Raw genomic sequence first — 25,443 nt, 5'->3', positions numbered from 1 at the left:
ATGTCTCAAATGCACCCCTCAGAGAACTGCCTGAGTGCAGGCCTCCTCTATCCCTCCCCCTCCTGGCTCGGTCTCTCTTCTCTTGTGTGCTTCCGCTCACGTACACACCCTCCTGGAAGGGCATTGTTTGCACAGAGTACCAGTGTCGGGCTTTTCAAATAAGCTTTACCTCTTCAGCTCAGATTCAGGCCAGGCTCCAAGGTCAAAGGCAGTATTTCAGTTCAGGTGTGCCGTGAAGTCAGCAGCACAAAACACCAACGTTTCCTCCTGTAATTCCTACACATAATTTATTATTATTATGTCAGATTAAATGTCTCACCTGCCCTGGTAATGTGTACACTCTGAAAAATCCTTGATGGCATTTTAAGTCTGTTTTGGATGGCTGTCTGTTTTTGAGCCTGGTGCACTAATCTTCTCTGCAGCTCCATTATATTCTGTTTGAATGATGTCCTAGCTGATTACTCCGCTGGCTGCATTTTCTTTTCTCTGGCATCCTCCCGAGAAAGCTAAAAAGATGGGAACACAATAGAGGGGGAGAGGGCTAATAACCAGGTCCTCTAGTGTCACCCCTAAGTGGCTGACAGGGTCTCGGTTGGCTGCATGGTTAACTAACCAATGGTGTGTTTCTGTAACTGCTAAATTGGAACTGACATGCAAAAGCTTGGACAGGCCTCTTTTCTCTTTCAAAGGCTGCTATTTTCATATGTACACAATTCGTATTGTGTACATATGAAAATAGGATGTTTTTCGCAGGGTCTATGTTAGATGAATGTTACGCCATTGTGTGTATTTGTAAGCAAGAACCTGCACTCTCCTGTCGCACTACTCTTAGATTTACTGTCAGAAATGGCCAGACTGATAAATATTCATAATGGTGAATACAAAAAGTGAAGTCTATGGATGTGCTGTGAGTCCTGTGACATCTCTGAAATAGGGAGACGATTGATGGGGAAGTGTTGGCCACAAACCAGAACACTCAGCTGATTGGATGCAGTGGAAGAGACCAACAGGGATATAAGATAAAAGGGCCTCTGCTGGGGGTGGTCATAGTGATAGTGGTGCTGGTGTGTCGTTAAGTCATGTGTACCGTAGTCAGAGAGGTGTGTTTGATGGCGGATGTGTACACAGCTGCAGTCTTCAGCCGTGTCATGTGCCTGTGCCGTATTTGCCAGTGGCTGTTGCTTTAATTGGGCCTAACCCTTTGCCCTCTGACCAGCATGTTTTATTGACTGCAATAACTGAGCCGACGTATCAAGTGTCCTTTTGTTCCCAGCCGGGATAAAACATGAAGCCTTCATCTAGCTTCAATTAATGAGGAAAGTGTTGTTTTAGCAATAAAACACAGCTAAATACACAACTATTTAAACTGTGTGAGAGTGTCTTCGTAACCAATCTAATAAGTGTTTGCGTGTTAAAATCTGTGTGGGGGTAATCACATGTCAGCAAGCAAAAGCTCAAACTGGTGCTTTGACCGACAAGTGCAGTGATAGAGAATCTAGAGGGGAGATCTGCTGATGTTATCAACTTTGAATAAAGTGCAAGGCAAATAATGTTTTTACATAAGACATATCTTCATCGGAGTGAACACTGAACACTATAAAAATATAAAACTCTGGTGAGGATCCAGTTTAAAACTTAAATGTGTATTTGACTAATGATTGCGACCAGCTCCATATACACAATATTATGTTTGTTTTCACAGCACATTGTTGTATATTACCATATTTTCCTTTAGCATTAAAGTCTATATCAATCCTTCTGTTACCTTTAAAAACAAAAGGTAAAGTTTATATATGATTATGTGTAGATGCTAAGATATAAAGTAGGTGGCATTATTGACTCATACTGTTTATTTGTGGTATATGACAAATTGGACTGAATCATTCACAGAATGGAAGTTCAGATCCTGACAATTATTTTGATGCTGTACCTTCTATAAATATTGACTCTGTGTGTAATTAATATAGCCTGCCCTATGTCTTGCTGTACAGTGTGTTTGTAGGACTGTAATGTTGTGTTGAGGAACTTGATCTTTGTGGAGCTTCAGGCAGTGGTAACTCTATCTTTGTGACCCTAAAACACAAACTGTAGACCAGACCCTGCTCTGTTAATAGTGAAAGACTCTTTAACAAAAGGGGTTTGAAAAATACAGCAGAATAAGTTACACAATTATGTTCAGTTCAGTTCAGTTCAGAAAATGTGTATCAGACACGACAGTCTAGATGGGAATTTCAGTGTTGATTGTCTTTATTTTCATTATACTAGTTTGCATCTCTTAACTTATTTGTAAGGATTTCTGTGAAAATAATTAAGATGAAAAACAACATATAAAACCGTATGCCTCATACAGTTCAGTATGTCACTGAAGTTGCTGTTTTTGTATGTTAGTGATATTTTTCCAGTGTAATCACAGGAATACAGTATGTTAGAGTGGGGCTTCACAAATAATTGAAAATACTGTACAACCCACCTCAATTTATAAATTTGCAATAGCTGACTGTCAGAAATAAAGCTCTATGCATTACTGTTTGACCAGTTGTGGTTCTGTTGTTATTCTAATTGTTCAAAAACACAAAAACTGCCATAATGTTAAGAAACTGTGTCTCAGCTGTCCATTAGATTTGCTTACTTGCGTGACTGAAAACAAAACAGTCTTCTCACCATGTGGTACTCTAGGTCTGTTCTAATGTATACAATATGCAGCGAAGTGTAAATAAAAATACAATGTCAGACATTCTTTCACATTCCTGAAACATTCTAATGTCTCTTCTGTCATCTTTTCCCTTTTGTATTCTCTTCTCTCTCTCTTTAGTCATTACGCCCTGTGGCAGCCAGAGTCCGATGCCTTGGCTGCCTGTTTTTTCTCTCTGAGGAACCAGAAAGCCTCCGTCTGACAGTAGGACTCCCAGCCCTGAGTCCGTCTTCACCCTGAACACTCCAGCCCCAGTCAAGCTGTCCCACCCTGCCTTCACTTCTTCCTCTTCTTCTCCTCTAGCTTCTCTTTCTCCTCCTTCCTGGCCCCTACAGGCCCATCTGGACTCCCAGCCAGCCTTCTCCCTCCATGAGGGGCAGCAGGAGGCGCCGGGGGCCCTGGATGTGGACCCCCAGCCTCTTCAGCGTTCCTCACCGGGAAACCTCCGCGACCTAGAACAGCGACTGTACCACGATGTATCCACTCTGACAGGTAGGTCAGGCTTAAGGATAATCAAAAATACTGTCACATGTAAATAGACAAATGTGATCATAACTTAAACCTGTGAACCCCTAAACCTACTGGCGTGTTTGAAAGGAATGTTTACTTAAATGTTTTGTCAAAATGACACCATTTATTAGAACCAGAAGTGGAAAAAAAACAGAAAGAATTGCTGAATTTTCAATTTTCTGACAATATCCTACCCATCTGGTACACACCATTCTGTTGGAAAACGTAACCAGTTTTTAACTTAAAATGATGATATTTCATCCAAAGCAGTTTATTAAAAATGTCTATTTTAAAAAAGAATACCAAAAATAAACAATTTGCATTAACAAGATTCTGTAAAAATACAAAACATTCGGTGGTCCTTGGCTCAACTGAGAAGCCATTAATGATTCAGTTGGAAATATTAGTCACATGACAAAAACTCAAGGACTTTTCAGCTGAACTGCGAGATGACTTTTACACAGAGCAGATAATACATGCATGGAAAATAATTATTATAATTATAATTAAGTTGTAAAATATCTATAGTATGTAGAGTCCTAATTTTTCTGGTATTGGTAATACATGGTGGAATGTTGTACATGTTGACGCCAGGTTTTTTTAACTGTTGTAAAAAAAATATTCAAAGTATTTTAACTGTCATACTCTTTAAGGTTTTCAATTGTGTTACTGCGCGAAAGACCTGTTTGAGTTCTCTCTACTTCTAGCCATGATTGAGCTGTTTCCATAGACTTCAGGACTTTACAAGACTTTCACAACTGTGACAAAAATCTACTACAAGCAAAAATGTGACAGAAACAAAAAAATGACCAGAAGCGTTTGGAGTTCATGGGGTTAATCTGACTGCATTCTGCTTTGAATAGAGTGCACTTTAAATTAAGAGAGTTTTGTAGTTTCATACATTTATCAGCAGAGGGCAGTGTGTCATTGTAGGTGACATGTCAGCCTCACTGTGGTTGTTAAAGTATTGCTTTCTTTGTCTTTGTCTTTTCTCATACACAATGCTTTACATGCCTGTATCTTATACACAACACAAACGCGTGTGCACACAAACACTCCCCGCACTCAGACCTTTGTTCAGACCTGCCAGAGCTCGAGATAGTGAGCCTCCTTTCAGAGGGACAACCCAACTACACTCTCCGAGCTGACAGTGTGTTTGGATATGACAATGACGACTGGCTGCGCACCCCTCTGCTGCCACCAGAAGTCGTACTGGGACTCACACACGAGCAGATTGAAGAGACGTTCAAGTACTTCTGTGAGTACTTAATTTTATTACTTGATTTTAGTGCTTCATTTATTTCCACTTTACATGCTGTGTAGTCTGTACAGATGGAGTTGCCAGTGTCAGGGTCTGTGGAATAAAGCCCCACATTACATTCCCCCAAATGACTTTTTGGCCCTAAATGTGTCATATTTTATCAGTCAGATTTTATTTGTGTTCCACTTTTTATACAAATTTCACAAAGAGCTTTACAGAGCAAAAGGAGGAAAACAATAGAAACTGGATGAGCCCTCAGTAGAGGGCAGAACCACGCCCTCTGCTGGCGAAAACCCTGTCCTCCCTATACAACTGATGCAATATGTATCAATTTTGATCATCGTACGTATCTCCCTCCCTACTTGATCTGCTGACCTCTAACTCCACAACTGAGCAGGGGACCTTAGACTGATCTTCAGTGGCAAGTTTGATCATCCTGACTTCAGCGGTTGCAGAGATATCGGACCGGACATAGACACATACATACATACATACATACAAACATACAAAAATACATACACACATACTTACCCAGCCAGCTACCGCACCGAATGCAATAACCTCACCAACGTACCCGTCGGGCATGGTTAACAATATTCCCCAACTCCCTAACATCTCATCCCAAAACTGTTTTACATGACAATGTTGTAAATGAATGAACAAAAGCAACTGAAGAACTGAATAAATATAAAAAGGAAACACCAGTGGCAGGTCAGAAATTTTAAATGGTAAACTAAGAAAAAATTTAAAAAGTCAAATGTTAAAGAAAACTTAAAGTAGAAATGTACAAATAAACAAGTATATGAAATAAATAAATAAAATGAATTAAAGGCCAGACTTGAGCTTGGTTTTAAAAACATCCACATGCTCTGTGGCACTCAGGTCTTAAGAAATTCTGTTCAAGAGACATCGGCCATATTATCAGAAAGACGCCTCACCGTGGGTTTTTGCTCTTACGTTTGTTATCTTGAGACAATTTGACCAGTAATTGGTGCTATATAAATAAAATTGAACTGAATTGAATTGAACTATTACATTTTTCTTGCTGCTGAAAATTCCCAAGTGTTTTAATTCACTCAGTAGGAACAAAAAATTAACTTGGTTTCTGTGTGTGTTTATAATAAAGAGACTGATCTTCCTTCCTCTCTCCTCCGCTACTTCCTGGTTTTAATACCACATTTGTGAGTCACAGATGTCAAATGTCGCCAAGCCGATTAACCCGTCGTCACTTGGCTTCCTAAGTGGTCTCCCTGGAGCTCCACAGACAATGTATCCTATTTGCCACGATGACATCATGATGACAACGTTGACATTTCCGTCGCTGCAGCAACACAGGAAGAGTTTAGACGTGTGGTGTGATGTGATGGAAAGTTGTTAGTCCAGACATCAACTACTGTAAGACATAAGTGAGGATTTTTATCATCTTTATCGATCATCGTAAAACATTTTGGTCAGTTGAAAGATTAAGTGAGTCGTAGCATTTCTGCTATGTACTCATTTAAATTATTTAATATTTAACTACGCTCTGCTGTTTATTTTGAGAGTTACAGTTCAAGAGCCTCACTTCAGAATAGAATATTTGAACAAAGCCAGCAATTGCTAAGTTTTGTTTTTTTCCATGCTTACTGTACAACTTTGCAGAACAAGTAAATACTAGGGGCCACTATGCATATGTACAAAATGTGATAATTCAACCTACTTCTAAATAGGAAAGATCTACGTATCTGATCGCTCCAAGGTATTTTCTACTCCTGGAGACCTCGGTTAATAGTAATAGGATGATCTAAGATTGTATGGTAGTGTCCTCATAATGCTTCATAAGCTGTAACTAGCTGATGCCAAGTTGCACGTTGCTGTAAGGAACAGGACAAACAAACCTGTTTCATGCAGAATGTGCCAAGTGTGCCAGTCTGCAGTGTTTTGATTCTTTTTGGCAGGTGGCATATGGTGCTGTTTATCAGTGTAGTTTACCATAGGTTGCTTCTTCGACATGTGGAGGAGCCATCAACTTTGCAATTAGTGGACAACCTGCTCAACCACCAGAGCCATGGCCATAGGTGGTGTTGGACCCACCTAGATAAGCAGTTCCTCTCAGTTCTTCTGAGCATTTTTAGCATTTCTTTAGTTCATTATTTTGGTTTTACAACCTGGAGCATCACTGCTTTGGTTCACTCTCTGCACCAGCATCTTTTCAATGAGAAGCAGACAGCAAAGAACAAAGAAAACTGCAAAAAAGTTCTAATTACATCAAAGTGGTAAAGTTAGTAACTAGGACTGATAGATTTGGGGGAAATAATTACCTCAGATTTTCTGGGAGACTTTGTGATATGATTTGCAATATATATTTTTTTCAAAGTCAAGCTTCAGTTCAATATACTCTGTAAGAGATTGACAACATGTAACTAAGACATGAAAACGTGACTGTCATGCGATTTTTAAACTATTGACAAAATGGTTTAAACCCTCGATCAGATGCTGCACAAAGTACATCCTAATCTGCAGCTTTTGTGATTAGTTAAGTGAATTCTTTCAAATTGCAATTTTCATTCATTGTTTTACTGTATCTGTAGCTAGTAGCAGAGTGATACACTTATCAAGTAAAGATTTTAAAAAATATATTAAAAGCAGATATTTAATCTATAATGTTTTGTCTTAAATAGAATGTGAAGCATAGGTAAACCATAGTTATTGTCAAGATGCAGGGGGTGAACCTGTGCAGAGAGCAAACAGAGGAGACAAGGCAAGTACCTTGGTCCCCTCCCGTAACGTTCAGGTGTGGGGACGTGTATATATGTATATATATATATATATATATATATATATATATATATATATACACATCTAGGCTGTTATATACATATAAAAAGGAGATAGACTAGAACAGGATAGAGTTTATTTACATTTACAATAAACAACACAATTACAATAAACAAAATAATTATTAATATTAATTATTATTTATCTCAGGCTGCACAGTGAAGTAGTGGTTAGCACTTTCACCTTGCAGCAAGAAGATCCCCGGTTCAAATCCCGGGGTGGGCCTGGGATCTTTCTGCATTGAGTTTGCATGTTCTCCCTGTGCATGCGTGGGTTCTCTCCGGTACTCCGGCTTCCTCCCACAGTCCAAAAATATGCTGAGGTTAATTGATTATTCTAAATTGCCCGTAGGTGTGAATGTGAGTGTGATTGTGTGTCTGTGTATGTAGCCCTGCGACAGACTGGTGACCTGTCCAGGATGTCCCCTGCCTTCGCTGAAGTCAGCTGGGATAGGCTCCAGCACCCCCCGCGACCCTAGTGAGGATAAAGCGGTGTATAGAGGATGGATGGATTATTTCTCTCTCTCTCTCTAGGCTGCTATGTAGTTGCAGCAAACCCCTCTCTCCTCAGCTGTTTCCCACTTCTTCCTCAACCAATAGTCTTTGGGAAACCTACATGGAGTAAAAATAAAAAGTAGACAAAAGTAAATAAGTATGTAAACAACAACATATTTAGAAAGAAATCGGGAGGGGAGGTCTGGGTGGACAGGGGATCCGGGGTTCCAGAAGGCAGGGCTGGGTCAGAGACACCAGGCAGCTGGGTCGGCGAGCTAGGCCGAGCAGAGAACACAGTTAGAGCAAGAATTTTTCCACAAAATAAGGTACAAGGTTGGCTAGAGCAACTGACTGAGAGATCAGCGTTTACGATCTGGCAGGGTGTAGACTGTGTGACCAGCTTTTATTGTGAGGAGAATGATGACCAGGTGTGCCTAACTGAGACAGAGAGAGAGCGAGAGAGACGAAAGAGGGGGTCAGGTAGGCAGGGGTGGAGGAGGGGGCCCTGACAGTTGTAGCCTAATATGCAGTTATGAAGTGCATAAAACACAAACCCATTTCACTGAGCTATACAACCAGTGTATCAAGGACACATTTGATCAGATTTGTAAACCACACCAAGTATATCATTCGTTATCTGCAAAAGCACTAACCCTCAACAAGAAGTACATGTGAAATACCTCTGAAGCAGCTCAGGCCGGTGGAGCAGTAAAGAGAGCTCCCTTCTCTGATTTTAACGAGACTTTGTCCTGCTGCACATTTGACTCTTGTAAGTGGTAGCTGGCAGACTGCAGATAAAGCATTTGTGATCTCCAATGAAGATTATTTATTTATTTGATCAGAAATATGAGCACTACATTACAGTTGTGCAGGACTCTTATTTCTATAAATGCTTTGAGCCAAAACAAGGTGGCATATGACCTTCCCAGGTGTTCCCACTCATAAAAACATATCAGTGATATCAGCTGTGTGTTTTCAGAGACTTGTACGAATGAAATAGTACTTAGTAAATATACTAAGCCTCCAGTTATGTTGTCAGTATCTTACTGAAACTGTGGATAATTGTCTGGGTTTGTTGATTTTGTTGCAATGTGCCCTTGATGAATACTTGTTACTTAAGAACTGTATGAATAGCTGTTAATGTTTGACTTAATAGTTTAGGTGATATGATTTCTAAAGAAGCTAATCTGAAAACACTGGACAGGCTTTGATTTTGTTCCTGTTTGGTGCCGTAAAGACCAAACACTTACACGCCTTTATTTGCTGTTGTGACCAAAGTCCTCAAAATGTTACTTCCTTATAACCATCTGTTTCTCTCGAAGCATTTTGTTATTGTAGTGCTGAGTTGTTAACTTCTAGGGGTTGAAACACTCCTCTGGATGAGGATTTGCATGTAACCTATATGTATTTGAGAATCTAATTCTGCAGGAACTAACAAATGCTTGCAAAGACAAGAAACAGAATAACACAGACAGCGAAAGTTGTGTCTCTGCTGTCTCTTGCGTGCAGCATTTGACCTGCAAAGAGTCAGTTTGTGGGTGAAAAATGAATGAGGATGTTAATATTTGATTATAAGATGCTGCTGTGTCTGGGGTAGCAAATGCAAGGGCACAGGATGGTCATACTGGACAGTAAATATGATAACAGTGTGTAGAATAATGTCATGGTGGCACAAGAGTCCACTTGAAAAGTCACTGGAAGTTCTTTTAGCCTTATTGTATGTTAGGTTGCCCTGATAACAGAAACAGTTAGAATCTTCTGCTGTTGCTATTATCCAATTACATACAACAACTCCATTCATCACCACTTATGAATACATTTTTTACTACATAAATATCTAGAAATGTCCCCCAGTAAGGCAAGTATTTGGGAATGAATTATTCACGTAAGCACTGACTTCATTTTTGTATACAGACTATTGCATCCATCAGGCCTGTGTGGGTGTGGCTCTGTCTGCACCAGTATTTCGCAGAGCTTCCTCTCTATCTGCTGTGATGTATGTGTGAAGAAAAAAGCAGCCATTGACGTGGGCGGAAAATACCATCTCCTTCAATTTACAGGGGTGGATTGGCTTTGTGCAGCATCCTCTTAAAGTGCCTTAGGTCTCCCTCCCTAAATTGTTTTTTTGTTTATAGCCACGTCTTGCATGTGTGTCACTGATGAAACTCTGTGTGATCAACATCAGGTTTTCTGGTTAATGGTTTAGATATTGTTTCCTCCTTTACCCCTCCTCCTCCTCGTCCCCTCTTTTCTTACCCGGCAGTCCAACGTGGCCAGGTGAACGGAGGCAGGCATGACGACAGATGGCTTTACAGTCTGAGGGATTATATATTAACACCGAGCAGCTCAGATTCTCCTGCACACACAAGTGGATACACCCACTCACGTAGACTAGTGGATACTGTTTACCCAAACACACAAGCCAGCAGAATCATGCCAGAGACAAAACCGGTGTCTCACAGGACATCCAGCACACAGTAGAATCAGAAGGACGAGGGATTTGACCCATGGACGGAGACACGGAAAGCAGTTTTTCCTCGGTCACCATGGAGGTCTGGAGCTCCTCATCGTCTGAGGAGGACGAAGAGGACAAGAGTGCATCCAGTCTAGGGGATGAAATAGTTGAGGAGGAGAAGAAATACCACAACAGCAATAACAATAACAACAATGACAGGCTCTGCAGGGAGGTGACACAAGGTGAGATGAGACATTGCTTGATGTGACAGGGTATAATGAATGGCAGGTGGCATACAGAACAGACTCAGCAGTATTTTGCGTGTTTAAATAAGAAAGTCAAGCAAATGTAGAAGTAAATTATTGCAAGAAATTTAAAGGGTCATGGTCAATGTGGTTATTTTTGCCCAAATGTTGTCTAGCGTTGCTGTTTGCTGTGCTCTGTGGTACACTGCATTCTCTAGGTCTCTGTTATCTAAGCGCTTTAATACTTAATAGTGTCCTGCATGTGCTGCAGGGTGCAGTGATGTCATGGAAGATACATGCAAATATAGATTGCCCTCCACTAAAATACTTGTTTTTGCTGCACTTGTCCCAAGATTTATTTAAGACAAAGTGCCTCAAGACATGTAAAGTTTTGTTATAAATGTAGTTTCAATGTGTGCGGTGAAGGTCACTGAGCCTGTGTGTGTGTGCGTGCGTGTCCACATACACTGCAGCAGCATAATGAAGCTGTGTGTACATGTTTGCAATCGTAACTGGCATTATTTTGAATGTCTGTTGTTATCTGCATCATATAGGTCAGTAGAATTGAATTATCAAATTGCATTTTAATGACTTTAAGTTACAGTTTTTTCCCCTATCTGCAGAAACAAATCTAAAAAATTAGTATAACATATTTTTAGGAAAAACTGTGCTTTTGTGAAAATTAGTCAAATGCGACTGAGTGCTCTTCCTGGCAAACAGTTGTGGTTTTGAGGAGCAAAAACTGCAGGTACATTAACTATGCAGCTGCCCTAGTTTGAGTCAGAAATTTCAGGTGTCCTTGCTTTCACTTGAATGCCTCAAGCAATGTTCCACTGTACATTTAAATAGATGTGTCAAAAATGGTATTATTTTCAAAAGATCAAATGAGGATATTTGCTTATTCTCTGTACCAGTGTGTATTTGCACACTGTAGTCATGTTGCAGCATTTTTTTTCATGAATGCATTTCAATTATAAAGATGAATACACTGATCTTCTGTGCTCAATGTGAGCAGGGAGTCTCCTTTATGTCTTCTCTGTATGGGGCGTTCTTTGTCTGAATGGGTATGTGGCTGGCACCTGCTCGAATACTGCGACATGGGCACCTCTCCAGGAAATTGATACACTCTGGACAGCTTTAGTTTTGTGTTTGCATAAGCTTGTGCTGGACATTGTGTGAATCTGTCTATGTTGCAAGGATTTTAAGTTTGGAAGGCTGAAATCGTAATATGATTTTAACGTCCACACCGAAGACGGAAATGCCCAGACAGTTCTATACTCGGAAAATTTCAGCTCCTGCCAATCTTGTCAAGAGTCCAGCTTCGGAACAATGCAGATCAATCTGAATCCTATTCATGGAGCTCATCCATGCCCGTCTGATCCCTACAACACAGCAGACGTCATAAGTATGCCTAAGCCAGCAAGCTTTATCCATTGGAACAGTATTAGGGTAGCAGTTCAGAGTACCTGCCTGGATTTAGCTCAACCTAGACCCTAAAACCTCTTGCTGGCATAGTGAAACCTCTTTCCTTGATCTTCTCTGTGTTGTGGCAGCCAGGTCAAGAGGAAAGAGATCAGGTATTTTGGCTGATGGGACTTGGATGGATGTGCAGTTTAAGTATTTGTTAAAGGATGAAGGATAGGACTCATTCTTTCTCTTCTTGGCCATTTGATAGAAGAAGCATCTAAAATAACCCTTAATTGACGATCAGTTATAACAGCATAACATTCAGACATAATGAGAAGCAGTTTGCTTTAATATTCCTGGGGCAGATTGACATTAAGTAGTGAAATAGACAGTAGATGGCAATAATATGATAGACTTATTTAATGGGTTTTGTTATTATTAATGTTATTATGTTGCTGCACTGTTTCAATGAATCTGCCATAAGTCGGTTTCTACAATGACAGTCAATAGAAACTTTGAGACCATATTTTTCAACATAATTTTTATTTTGAAGCCCGAAACTGGATTTTCTTCATATGAATCATTTGTTTAGCATATTGGCTTACAGAAACAAAAATCTAAAGTTTCAAGAATGATTTCAAAATAAAGAATTTCACAAAAGAAAACGGCACCTGCCAAACACAAAGTCACAACAGTCAATACCGAGTATGGCCTCCATTTGCTTCGATGAAGGCAGCAATCCGTCGGTGTGTGCTTTGGACCAGGCTTCTGATTGTGGGTTGGGAACAGCCCATACGCCTGGCTACATCACTGTAGCTCAAACCGGCCTCCACCATACCCAGTGCCCGGAGACGTTGTTCATGTGATAGACGCGGCATGATGCTGTTCACTGGACTAACAATGGTGGCCTTTTCTGGGCCTTTATATAGGCCTTCAAAACCCATTCTCAAATTGTGCAGATACTCACTGAGTATTGCTTGGTGTGTATTTGGTTCACTTTTGCAAAGTGACCAACCCATGTGCAATGAATCATGACAAAATGACAACTCATCATTATCTCAACTACCAGGGCACGAGATCATCAGTAAATCCACAATGAATAATTACAACCCCCCTACAAGTAGAATTCTGCGTACATTTCTACCTCAAACTTTCTATTGACTGTCAGTATAGTTTGTTAATGAGGCTGTACCTGACAATAGTCCTGCTTTAGATTTTGCTTTTAGCACAGGTGCTACAATCCACTTTTAGCACAATGGGATTTAAGGAAGTGGGTCTATTATCTGATTAACCTTTGTTAATTTATAGCAGGGATGCTCAGCTTGATTTGGCTTGGGCCTGCTTTTGAAAATGAGTGTGCAGCAGGGCCAATAAGTAAGCAAAAAATGCTGTATGTATCGCTAAAATGAATTAATATTTAAAGGACCATTACTCATCTTTCTTTGAAATTATTTATTTTCAAATGAACAGTACCAGCTAAAGGACATTTTCCAACATTTATTATGTAAAAAAATGTCTTTGTGTGAGTCACTTTATTTCCATTTTGAATTTAAAAAAGGTCAGCTGGCCCCCTGTCATGATCCTGATATGACTGGGGGCCATTTAGTACAGGATGTGTTTTGATAATTACACAAAATACTTGATGATCCTAATTGTGCACCACTTAGGGTCTAGTCTGCTGTCAATTCTGCTCATTGTTTGCTGCACTTCCTCATATGATTTGTCAGTGATAATAAGCAGATAGTAAGACTTTGTTATCAGAAATCTATTTCTTTGCACTCTTGTTGAAAGGGTGTTTAAGAGATTTGATGTGAGCACTGTTATATACTGTTATTTTATTGCTGTAATAAGCAATACAAATTTAGGTCAAATTTCATTTGTGACCTTGGATACTTGAAGATCCATTTAGTTTCTGTCGTGGAGCTTTCACACCTAACTCATGATTTTTATCAGTACATAGTTTGTCCAGTTCTAATAGAAATGAACATTTTTAATTTTCAAGGTTTATTCGATTAAACTCAGATCTCATAGATGTTGTATTTTATGACAAGCGTATGATCCATGGCAGACTTGGCTGACAGTGTTAGTTTTGTCCTTCTATGGGAGAGTGAGCATTCAAGTACATTTGCCCTGCTGCAGTGCCCTTGAGAGAAACATGAGATTCCTGCCAGCCAATTTGTGATATGGCCAACAGTGACCACTAAAATTATGATTTTGACACATTATGCTTGCTCCCCTCCTGACCAAAGATGTCTGACAAAATCTTTTTGTGATTTTTAGTCACATTAAACTGCCTTCTCTATCACACTTGTGAAACATTTTTGTCACTACAATCGTCTTTCTCTACTTAGTAAAGATGAAAACACAGCGTCTATCTTACAGTAAATCACCTCAGACTGCTAAAGACTCGATTTATGTTACATAAGATGTGGTCAGTATACTGTATGCATTACTTCTTTCCATTAGGCTGATTAGATACTGCTACAGCTATCCAATCGCTGTGTTTCCATTCCAAATGCAAGGTCCTCAATCTAATTACTTTGCTGTATGGCAGCTTCCCATCTCTTTAGGCTCTCTTTGGCTAAGCTTTCGACAGAAATAAGATTACACAACTTTGTTTGTTTAGAAGTGTTTAGGCTCATTTAGCATTGTGCACTGGTCCAAGCTAATTCTGTATATCTCTAAACATATTTAAAATATTGTTCAAAGGCTGTAAGCATTTTATGTGAATAATTTGTGCTACTGAGCAGACAATATTTTTTTTAAAAAAGGGCAAAATTAAAACACAGTACGATATTTATAGTGTATGGTAAATATTCACACTGTCCGTTAAAGCAATAACCTTTGAATTGAAATTAGGGTAATTAACAAATTAGAAAAGATTTTAGGTGCATGAATGGCATCAATTAAAAAATGTCACAGCACAATGTCACATCCGTCTTAACTGTCCCGAGTAAATGACTAATTGGTCTTCTACTCCCTTTTAGCCTTATTGACTTTGGTTTGTTTTTGCCCTCTTGATTGTCCAGGATGTAAACAAAGTTACAGGTCAATAGCCAGCCACTGTTACCCCTCCCATACTGTACATATCCTGCTGGGGTGAACACTGTCAGTTCAGTCCTGGCAGCCTGTCCCGTTGAGCTATATTGGTATCCAGGAGAACGAGGTCTTTATTGGTGTCTTATCTGGGCTAAAAAGGATCAAGCTAAGAGGATCGCTATCTGGCTGACCACATGGAGATGTTGTGGTGTGTTGCTCAGGAAACTTAAAGACAATAAGACAGTTTTTAGTGTGGCCATGCTGTTACAGGTTAATATCAAATGTTAATTATGTGACAATAAATGTATGATGGACGCCTCTCTTTCTGCACTGTAATCTATGAATAATAATGCATTTTTAAGTACATAAATCAGTGTTCATCCAATGAATACATCCAGAAATAAGACCAAAAGTGAGAAACCTAACAAAAATAGGCAAATGATTTCATGACCGTGCACTGAACACTCAGAAACAGCTATATATCACATAAAATCAGACAAGATAAAAATGATGCCTCATCAGGGAAATTTACACGTTACAGCAACAAGATACTGATGAGGAATGGAAGAAGCAGGACAATAATTACAAAAGTACAAGACTACAATTAAAGATATGATAAATGTATATTAAAGAGGATTTACAAGGCATGATGAATTTACATATGGATATGTACAGATATGTGCGTAATTTATTGCGTAAGTAAATCTGACACAGATTAACCACTATTTTCTCTCTTGTAAGTAAAAATTGTCTTCTTATTATCTTATGTTGTTGTAATGCTAACTCCCACAACCTTCCCAACTGGCTTGTTATTATTGTTTAGAACCACGATCCTATCATTAGTTAACAGGTTTGACTCGTTGCTATTCCCTTTAAGTCTCCTCCTCCATTCATTAAATCCCTCTCTCCCTCCTCCCTCAGTGCTGTGCTCAGACAGAGTGGGCCAGGTCACCAAGACGTATCATGACATTAAGGCAGTCACCCACCTGCTGGAGGAGGTAAGAGAGAGACGCACAGCAGATGAACGGGATTAAAGAGGATTAAACTTATTTGCCTCACTGACCATCACTGTCTGTCATCATTTTCAGCACTCTTGTTTCCATCAGTGTGATCAGATGAAAGCTAATAATATTTAATTTGCAAGAAGATTTCCTGATTTTATGCCAAGATTATGCAACTACAAACCCCTTCCTCCCTCAAAAAAAGTAAAACTCTGTATTTTTCATGTGTTTGCAGAAAGAGCGGGATCTAGAGTTGGCAGCGCGGATTGGTCAGTCCCTCCTGAAGCAAAACCAAGAACTAACAGCACGCAATGAAATGCTGGATGAGCAGCTTGAAATTGCAAAGGAAGAGGTGCAAGCAAATTTCATGACACACACTTGTTGTGTCGGACAAGTAAAATACTTGATCTTTGTTGTGTCACAGTCTGCTGAGCTCAAGTGATCATGACTTGTTTTCTAGATTGCTCAACTTCGCCACGAGCTCTCGATGCGTGACGACCTCCTGCAGTTCTATGCAAGCACTGAGGAGATCGAGAACGCTCAGTCGCAATCACCGTGAGTGCAAGCACATGTTTATGTACATACACATATATACACTAATACAAGCACGTAAGCTGTCGTACTGATGGGTTGATAAATGATGCCTCTGTGTTGGTTTAGCAGCATTAAAACATATAGTGTAAGTTAACGTCAAAACAAATGGTATATCTGTAGCTTACTCTGTATAGATGAGATTCTACAAAAGGCTATGATTTATAAAAGCAATTAAATTAAAATTGACCACATTTTTTACAGACTAAAATTTGTCAACATTACGTTAGTACATTTTCAATCAACAAACAAGGTGAACTTCATCTGTGTCCCTATTAATGCTTCAACCTAGCACAAATGCTACCCTAAAGCAATTCAAAGGCTCTCCTGCTATACTTAAATTATATAAGAGATGTTTATTGATGTTTCTGATTTAAAATGTAAGACTTTTTATTTGCATTTTATTGCACATACTTTATGAGCATGTGACAAAGAAACTGTTCCTCAAGGCTGTGCAGTAACAATAAGGAATTATATAACCACATTCTTTCTAAAACAAACAAAAAAAAACACTAAATAGACAAATGAGAAATGAAATCCTTCTGAATGCTCACTATGAAGAATTGTGGTTTACACTGCTGCTCAGTACGGTGAACCTGTGCGAGTAAACACACGTCAGAACATCTCCACTGATCCTCTCAATGTTTCCAGCTAAGCTTTCTTCAAACTCCCCCCCATCAGCAGTTGATCATTATTACTTATCATTAATCATCCCTGTAGAGTTATTTACATTGCTGCTGTACATCTAATACTTGTTAATTATTATATATTTTAAAAAGAACAGGTTGGGTGTTTATCTACACGTGATAGTTTGTGCATGAGTGGAGTGCAATACTTTTAGAAACATGTAATAAACCAGTCAATAATAATAATCAGTTCAATGTTTGACTAAACATCTCAGTCAATTAAAAATTTATTGTGAGCTTCATGATAAAATTAAATTGAACCACCATGTATCGTATTTTCTTTTAACTTGGAGTTGACTATTTATAATTCATTCTACATATAGTATACTTTAAGGTCATGTTTTTTTTCTTTATGCAGAATAAAGAGGAATGAATCATGCAGTTCTCTAACCAACTTCGTCCACTATGACTTCCTGCAGCAGAAACTGAAGAGCTTAGAGGATGAGAACCGCAAACTGAGATTAGAGGTAAACAGTTTCCATCCATCCATTCTCTATACACCGCTTTATCCTCACTAGGGTCGCTGGAGCCTATCCCAGTTGACTCGGGCAAATTCAGGGGACACCCTGGACAGGTCGCCAGTCTGTCGCAGGGCTACATATACAGACACACAATCACACTCACACTCGCACTGGACTCTGTGATGGATGTGGGTGAGAGGAGGATGTTGACCAAGCTCTCATCCATCTTGGACAACAGCTCCCACCCACTGCACCGGACTGTAGTGGAGCTGAGCAGCTCCTTTAGCACGAGACTCAGACACCCTCAGTGCAAGAAGGAGTGCTACCGCAGGTCCTTCATCCCCTCTGCCATCAGACTATATAACACTACTGTGTAGTTGTTATTATGTGCAATATTTATTATCTTGTTCTTGCACTTTCGTGACTTTTGCACTCCTCTGTTTTTTGTTTGTTGTTGAGCCCTGTAACAGTAAATTTCTCCTTTGTGAGATCAATAAAGTCTATCTTATCTTATCTTACCTACGGGCAATTCAGAGTAACCAATTAACCTCAGCATTTTTTTGGACTGTGGTAGGAAGCCGGAGTGCCCGGAGAAAACCCACGCATGCACAGGGAGAACATGCAAACTCCATGCAGAAAGATCCCAGGCTCAGGCCGGGATTTGATCCGGGGATCTTCTTGCTGCAAGGCGAAAGTGCTAACCACGAGGCCACTGTGCAGCTTAAACAGTTTCCACAATGATTGAAATCAATTAAACATTTGTTGTTGCAGTTTTATATAAAATAAGCTAAAATAAGACTCTTAAAAATTATTTGCACTCTTTATGTTTACATTTATGCCTTTTATTTGGTAGCAGGAAGTAGAGTATGCAGACTTTACTCACACAATGCAAACAATTGAAATTGAAGTCATTTCTGCAGGCCAATGAGCTCTCAACAGAGACGACTAACTACGAGGAGCAAGAACAGGAGCTGATGATGGTGTGTGTGGAAGAGCTCTGTAAGTATTATATTCTTGTTTTTTAAAGTGACTATAGTGTAATTGTAACTCAATCGCAGATGCATTTATGGGACCTGTATGTTTCAGCTTCTGTCAATAAGCAGGTGGTCAATCTGTCAGAGGAGCTGGCACGGAAAGTCGAGGATTCTCTCCGACAGCAGGAGGAGATCAGCTCACTGCTCGCTCAGATTGTTGACCTGCAGGCTCGCTGTAAAGGAGTAAGGGAATCACACACACATGCACTCAAATTCAGTTATATTTCACATCAAATGCCTACATTAAAACTCTGTGTCTCTCTGCGTCCCTCTAGCTGACCCATGAGAATGAGGAGCTGAACCAACAGCTGAGTGTCTCCCGCGAGAGCCAGCTGAAGCTGAAATCAGAGGCAAGACACTCACTACATCTTTTCAGCACTGTATTTGAAGTTGGATTAAGCTGTATTCACATTCATACTTGAGCTCAGTTTTGTTTTTATCTCTGCATGGCTGAATAGCTGTCATTATCTAGGCACAAAGAATGACTGGGGTGTTTACAGAAACACCCTCAACCACAGAAAATATGCAGCCGAGATTTTGAGTCTCCACATGACTTTCTAGAAATGTCTTGTCTGCATCCTAACATCTACCTGTGCATATGCAGAACTCATCACCTTATATTCAACTCCTCCTCTGTGCAACATTCACGGTGTAATGTTTTGTTCTTGCTCTGCGGGTTGACTCATTTACCTCCCCCTGTCTGCAGCTCAAGGACTTGCAGGACAAGTACTCAGAGTGTGAAGATATGCTCCAGGAGGCCCGAGAGGACATTAAAAATCTGCGAAACAAGAGCCTTCCCAACAGCACGGTGCAGCGATACACTTCACTGGCCTCCGTCCTTCCCATGGACTCTCTGGCAGCAGAGATAGAAGGCACCTTCCGCAAAGGCCTGGACACCCCAGCTCCCTCCGAGTACAAGTGAGTCTGTCACCTGTAACACTAAATATTCCTACTGCGTATGGTTTGTATGCAGGGAGCTCTGAAGCAATTGCATATCAGTGATTGAATTTCTGTTAACGATTTCTATAGCTACATAAAGTTTATAGTTCAGAAACCTAAGGAGACTGGAGAAAACAACAGCACCAGAACATTAACTTTATGCTTTAAATACACTGGCGGTTCCACTCCCTACCTTTATGATGCCTTAAACTAGCACTCAGTCCTCTAGAGTCTCTTTTGTTCTGTCAGAAAGCTAATAGAAAGGTAGGTCAGCCTTCATTAAACACATGCATTTCTCACAGCTCACAATATTCTGCAAAGGGTTGAGGAGGAAGCAGTGTGCTGTGTTGTTTTAGCCAAAATACGTATTTGTATCAAACTCTTGGAAGCAAGAAAATGACTTATGCTGCAACAAAGGTGTGAAAAGCTCCTTGAGTTGTTTAAATTTTTTTGGTTTTGACCATGGTGAAAAACAAGCGCCTGGCAAAAATCAAGCTTCATAGCTGTAGGGGATAACTATGTGATTTTTGTGGTGCTGTAACACTAAACACCGGTAACCTACATAACCACACAATTTTCAGATTTAGAACTCCATTTGTGTTTCTATATTTCCATGTTCCAGTCTGGATTTAGCAACATTTGAACCAATCTGACAACAGTTTTGTGGTTGTTTGTTAATATTGGCATCAAACTACCTCCATGCCCAATGCATCCATCTGTAGTAGTCGGATGGAGGCCTAATGAACTATATTGTAACAAAGCATTTGTAGACAGTTAAATGTTGAGATTAAATGATGCAGAGTAGTAAATAAGTGATGCCAAAACCAGTGCTGTTGAGTAGTCAACATAACGGTTGTACTGATATAAAGATAATGAGAAATGATTAGGCCAAAAAAATGTGGTTATGACTGCAGTCAAGCTTCAGGTTGTCCGGCTTGACTGTCAGACAATCAGGATTTTTGGTGCCTCTACAGCTTGTATAAAACAGTGTTTGCATGATCATCATTTACACCGTGGCTAAATGGTGTGTGATGATCTGTGACTGGGATTACACTCATGCCCTGTTTGTCCTGGCAGGAACCACCCGTGGCGAGTGTTTGAAACGGTGAAGGTGGCGAACAAGGCTGTGCGGTTACGGTCACGGTGCCACTCACCGGGTCTGCCAGGCTCTAGTCCGGTGTCTGCACGGTCCAGCTGTACCAGCACCCCCCGAACCAGCTACTATGGCTCAGATAATGCCAGCCTTACCCTGGAGGACAAGCCCAGCTCCAATAATGCACAGAAAGAAGACAACAGGTTAGCTTCCATTATCAGATCAAATGGAATACTTCAATTATTTGGGATCATTTTATGCACATTATAACTCCTTTTTCATTCCTTTCCCCCCTGCAGTGTTAGCGGGCCGAAACGTCTTGGTCAGCCAGGCACACCGGGAGGCCAGGACCTCGAAGCTGCCTTGCGCAACCTCTCAGCTCGCCAGCAGAACCACTCCTCTGAGCGGCCTTTCTTTGACGTGGAGCGTGAACGGAAACTCCGTGCCTTGGCAGCAAACTGCGAGGAGGGTGAGGGCTCCAGTAGTGGCTTCCTGACACCAAACGACAGCCTGGTCTCCAGCCCGGCAGCATCAACAGGAACCAACTACTCCAACGGCAGCTCACGGCACTCCTGTGGCTCCTCGAGTGGATCCAGGTCCTACCTGCCCGACCGTCTGCAGATTGTCAAACCTCTGGAAGGTAAAAATCTGAGCTTTTTACTTTGTCTTATCAATAGCTTGAAACTACTCCAGCTTTTATAGAGTGACAGTGAAGCACAAAAATCTGAAAAAGGGCAAATAGTGCTAATAGTCATGATTGAAAAAAGTCTTTGACTCTGTGTAAATATCACAGATAGAAACCTGTAAATGCTCTTGAAAGTGACGTATTCACTGGAGACCTGTCAGCTCAAGTTCTTTCAGTACCAGGTTTGGCAAATGTTGTATAGAAACTTAAATATGTTTAGCTCCCTTATTAGACTTTGTGTTAAAACACGTGGTATTTTCATACAAAAGTCTTTCTGACATTTATGTATTTTGTTTAACCTTCTGGGCAAGACCAACATTGTGCCAAATGTTACAATAATATAAGTATTGACAACACATAATATTTCAAATGTACAAGCCTCATAAATGTCAAATTCATCAACATTTTATTACCGCATACTTCAGCTGTCCCTTCTGACTCGTCAGGCTCGGTGACTCTGCACCAGTGGCAGCAGCTGGCCAAACCCAACCTGGGCGGCATCCTGCACCCACGCCCCGGTGTCCTGACGAAAGACTTCAGGGAGCTCGAGGTCGACATACAACATGTCTACAGCCTGAACGACCTGGAGGAGGATGAACCTGACCTGACACAGCTCACTGGAGCTCATGGCATGGGTACGACCTGACAACACACTGAGCACGCAGTCCCTTTGTCATTTCTGTTCACTTCATCATATTCTATGTTAATAAGTATCTCCCCCTCATTGTTCAGCATGTCTGTGCCATTCACTGTGCAGAATCGCCCTAATTTCCATCTACACTGGTTCCTTTAGTGCCTCATTAGATGTGTGTGTATTCTTTCATGCGTAGTTTAATGCGTCTTTTACCTTCATGACCTCACAGTCTCTCCATCGGGTCACAACCTCCCTCAGACCTCTCCCACACATACCATTACCACCTGCCAAGTCCACCAACCCTCCCTTCTCATACCCTCCTTCTCCACTAGGTAAGAATTTATATACTGAAGGCGTATGTCTATATTTTATTCATTCATACATTTATATTTTATAAATATTTTGTGTTGTCCTTGTATATTTTTTCACAGCGGTGCCAAGTGAATTCTTGTCTTGGATAATAATGTTAAATTTGACCTTTCACTAGATTTTAGACTAATGTGATTGACCGAAGTTACTGCATCAAGGAGTTGATTAACCTTAAGCTTCTCTTACAGCATTACTAAGCAAGTGTGCATATTCTACGTTTATATCTCTTCCATCGCATTGCCTTTTCTCTCACTTAACTTCTGGTGTTTACCCCCCTAGTGGCAGAAAACGTCTGTCGAGGCTCTTTCTCCAACTCTAGAAGGAGCCCTCGGGGCAAAGTAAGAGCACAGTATTATGGATGCTCTCTGAATGCCTGATTATTGTCTTGAAAATTAACAACAGAGGCACAGTACCCTGTTTGGATAGCTAAATAACATCTTGATCATGCTGTTTGCTTGAAATAAAGTCTTTCTGGAAGATATGAGATTCAAAGTGTTGAAATTTGTTTAAATAAACATTTAATAAATAGTGTAGAAAAATAAGAAATAGTTATGTGTGAAGTGCTTATTATTACTAAATTGAACAAAACTGAATGACATTAATACTTAAAAAATGTCATGTGCTGTAAACTCTTTATTGAATGTTAATATATTGCTTATAAATGCTAATTACAGACAAAGATTGAACATTACTTTGTACTTGAAAGGAAATCCATGTGATGCCCTTTTGGTGTATTTATATATAAGTCTTCACCTTCTTCACCTACTAACAGTTTACTAAATGCATTGAGGCTGTTACGTCTACTCTTTGTTCTTTTTTCACATTCTGTGTTTGTTAAGGCCTTTTCATGTCGTCTGCATGGGCAGTTATCAGCATGACACAAATTTAGTCATTCACCCAAATCCTCATTTGTTTGGCAGCCTAAAATATGTGACCATGCAGATTGTCTTCACATGTACCAGAAATTTAAGCGCTGCATAAAACAAATGTTTGGTATGAAGAGAGAATGTATGAGGAGATTTTTGGCCAGCCGCACCTTGTTACTGAAATATTTGTTTTTGGACTTTAGATGAGCTTTCATTTGTACTAGATTTCCATCTTTCGAGACACAGTGGAAAGTTCTAACTTCTCCAGAAATCCTGTGCTTTGTTTTCCCGCATGAATTGACCTTTAAACTAATCCTTTTAATCTCTCTTGCCCTTTCTAGGTTTTCATCTCATCAAACCACCAGATCTTGTTTTATCAGCACTAACATGTTTATTCATCTTATAGTGACTGACCTAACCTAGTCTTTTAACATTGTCTTGTTTTTTTTTTTCTTTTTTTAGTTGTTCTGTATGAATGTATATGTGCATGCATAAACAGCCATGTCTGTAATTTTTGCTCTGTTTTAATTGCTTTGTTTGTTTTTCTTGTTGGCAGCCTTCACTCTTTCGGCCTGCCATCTTGTCGGAACTGTGAGCACGTGAGCACTCCTCCTTCCCACCAGCAGCACTTTGGCCGGGGAGGTCGGACCACCACCACCACCACAGACTTAACCACTTCATCACTGGGACTCCTACAGCTGCTGCAAGAACGCGGCATCTCAGCCTCTCCTCATCCCCACCACAACCTGCACTACAGCCATAGTGCAACACCTGCATATTCCACAGTAAAAGACAAAGGCGGAGCTTCATCCTCGGACAAAGAGGGAAGAAGGAACATTTTCAGTTTGAACTTGGTAGAGAAGCTTCAGAGTCTCGGGCTGCACAGAGTGGCAGCCTGGGGGATGATGGGTCGAGGTGGCAAAGAGAGAGACACAATCAGACATCCTCCAAAAGTGTGACGTGCTCACTGCTTCCTCCTCTTTCATTCACCTTAGTGACTTTGCATTAAACCATGTGCAGTTCAGGGCCCACCACAGCACCCGTGTCTTGAAAACAAAAGCCACAGAATGTGTTAGAGCCATAAGTTTGAGTTGTTGGTAGTGTACAGTACTATCCTTTTTCTACGAACTCGTGCACGTGACTTGTTCTTTGCGTGTGAGACATCTTCATCTCAGGACAGCCACCTGATCACCAATCTGTCTGACTCACACATTGCTTGTTTTTACACAAAAAATGAACATCATGAAGGAAAAAAAACAAACTTTTTTATACTTTTTAGTTTCCAAAGTGAAATGTGTAAGTAGTAACAGTGTTTAAAATAAAATACAAAAAACTGTTTGTGCAGTAAATAACTGTTAGTTAAAACCACAAAACCAATTCTATAACACTGAGGAGTGTTCAGAATGCACTAAAGTACACTCTTGGTCTTCCTGCTTATACGCTGCTACACTGAGAAAAGCATGTTGCACGTAAGATTGTCAAACATACTGATTAAGAAGCACTGCAGAAAGATCTTCTCCCAACAGCGCAGAAGATGCAGTGACCGAGCTGAATAATGGTAATAAAGCTGACATCCTTTAGCTGTCTGCCCTGCACTTCATCACACAGTAGTAGCAGTATCACCTCTGTTCAAAGTTCTGAATTTGTGAACTTTACTCTGAGCCAAACCTTCACCGAAACCAAATCAGGTTTGCTTTCACTGCATCGAAGGCCGTAAACGGGATGTTTTTGAAGCAATATGTCTACTAACTGACTGTCTGACTGAAAGTCTTGCTTGGACAAATCTGCTGTATTTCACGGCATCAGGAATTTTTAAAAACCTGCTGGGATTTAAATTTGAGCAAAAATCATGTTGGGCATTCAGAGTGATTGCTCGTGTTTAATAAATGCAAGTATAAGAAATGTCATAATTATTTAAGCAGCATGTTTCTTTCTGAAAAATCACTTGTAGGAAAATAAATTTTAAAAAGGCATAGGATACTGTGGATTTAAAAGGGAAGAAATAAATACAGGCTGTAATGATTTGTTTTCTGACTTAAATCAACCAAACCACTGTTTCTCTGCACTACTGTTTGCTGTAGTTTGTGTTAGCGTCACAGCTGTATGTGTCGGTGTGTATAAATTGTACCAGCTGTTAATAAAACCTTCCATCCAGTACAGGTTT

General features: G+C 40.2%; 2 protein-coding genes across 4 annotated transcripts; both read left to right on the top strand.

Annotated features, from left to right (window-relative positions):
- LOC127533301 (uncharacterized) lies at nucleotides 1-10,255 on the top strand. The gene is made up of 4 exons (XM_051945937.1): nucleotides 1-100; nucleotides 2,873-3,184; nucleotides 4,272-4,460; nucleotides 10,038-10,255. Exons 1-4 carry the CDS (start codon nucleotides 1-3, stop codon nucleotides 10,253-10,255), a joined length of 819 nt encoding a protein of 272 aa, XP_051801897.1.
- On the top strand, nucleotides 10,053-25,436 carry LOC110961175 (trafficking kinesin-binding protein 1-like). Of its 3 annotated transcripts, XM_051946550.1 has the most exons (15): nucleotides 10,053-10,471; nucleotides 15,842-15,918; nucleotides 16,157-16,273; nucleotides 16,382-16,476; nucleotides 17,557-17,665; nucleotides 18,580-18,658; nucleotides 18,746-18,876; nucleotides 18,969-19,043; nucleotides 19,400-19,611; nucleotides 20,710-20,928; nucleotides 21,025-21,365; nucleotides 21,857-22,045; nucleotides 22,274-22,376; nucleotides 22,693-22,751; nucleotides 23,836-25,436. In XM_051946550.1, the coding sequence occupies exons 1-14, from the start codon at nucleotides 10,282-10,284 to the stop codon at nucleotides 22,730-22,732; spliced, it is 1,977 nt and encodes a 658-aa protein (XP_051802510.1). In that variant the 5' UTR covers nucleotides 10,053-10,281; the 3' UTR covers nucleotides 22,733-22,751; nucleotides 23,836-25,436. The 3 variants fall into 3 exon arrangements, with proteins under 3 accessions (XP_051802510.1, XP_051802511.1, XP_051802512.1); XM_051946551.1 differs by lacking the exon at nucleotides 22,274-22,376 and having other exon boundaries at nucleotides 10,054-10,471; XM_051946552.1 differs by lacking the exons at nucleotides 22,274-22,376; nucleotides 22,693-22,751 and having other exon boundaries at nucleotides 10,055-10,471.
- Nucleotides 25,437-25,443: the final 7 nt, after the last annotated feature.

The sequence above is a fragment of the Acanthochromis polyacanthus genome, chromosome 3, assembly GCF_021347895.1.
Source record: "Acanthochromis polyacanthus isolate Apoly-LR-REF ecotype Palm Island chromosome 3, KAUST_Apoly_ChrSc, whole genome shotgun sequence".
In the NCBI taxonomy this organism is placed as follows: domain Eukaryota; kingdom Metazoa; phylum Chordata; class Actinopteri; family Pomacentridae; genus Acanthochromis; species Acanthochromis polyacanthus.
The sequence above is the reverse complement of the archived record's forward strand: the minus strand, read 5'-3'. Positions and strand labels throughout refer to the sequence as shown.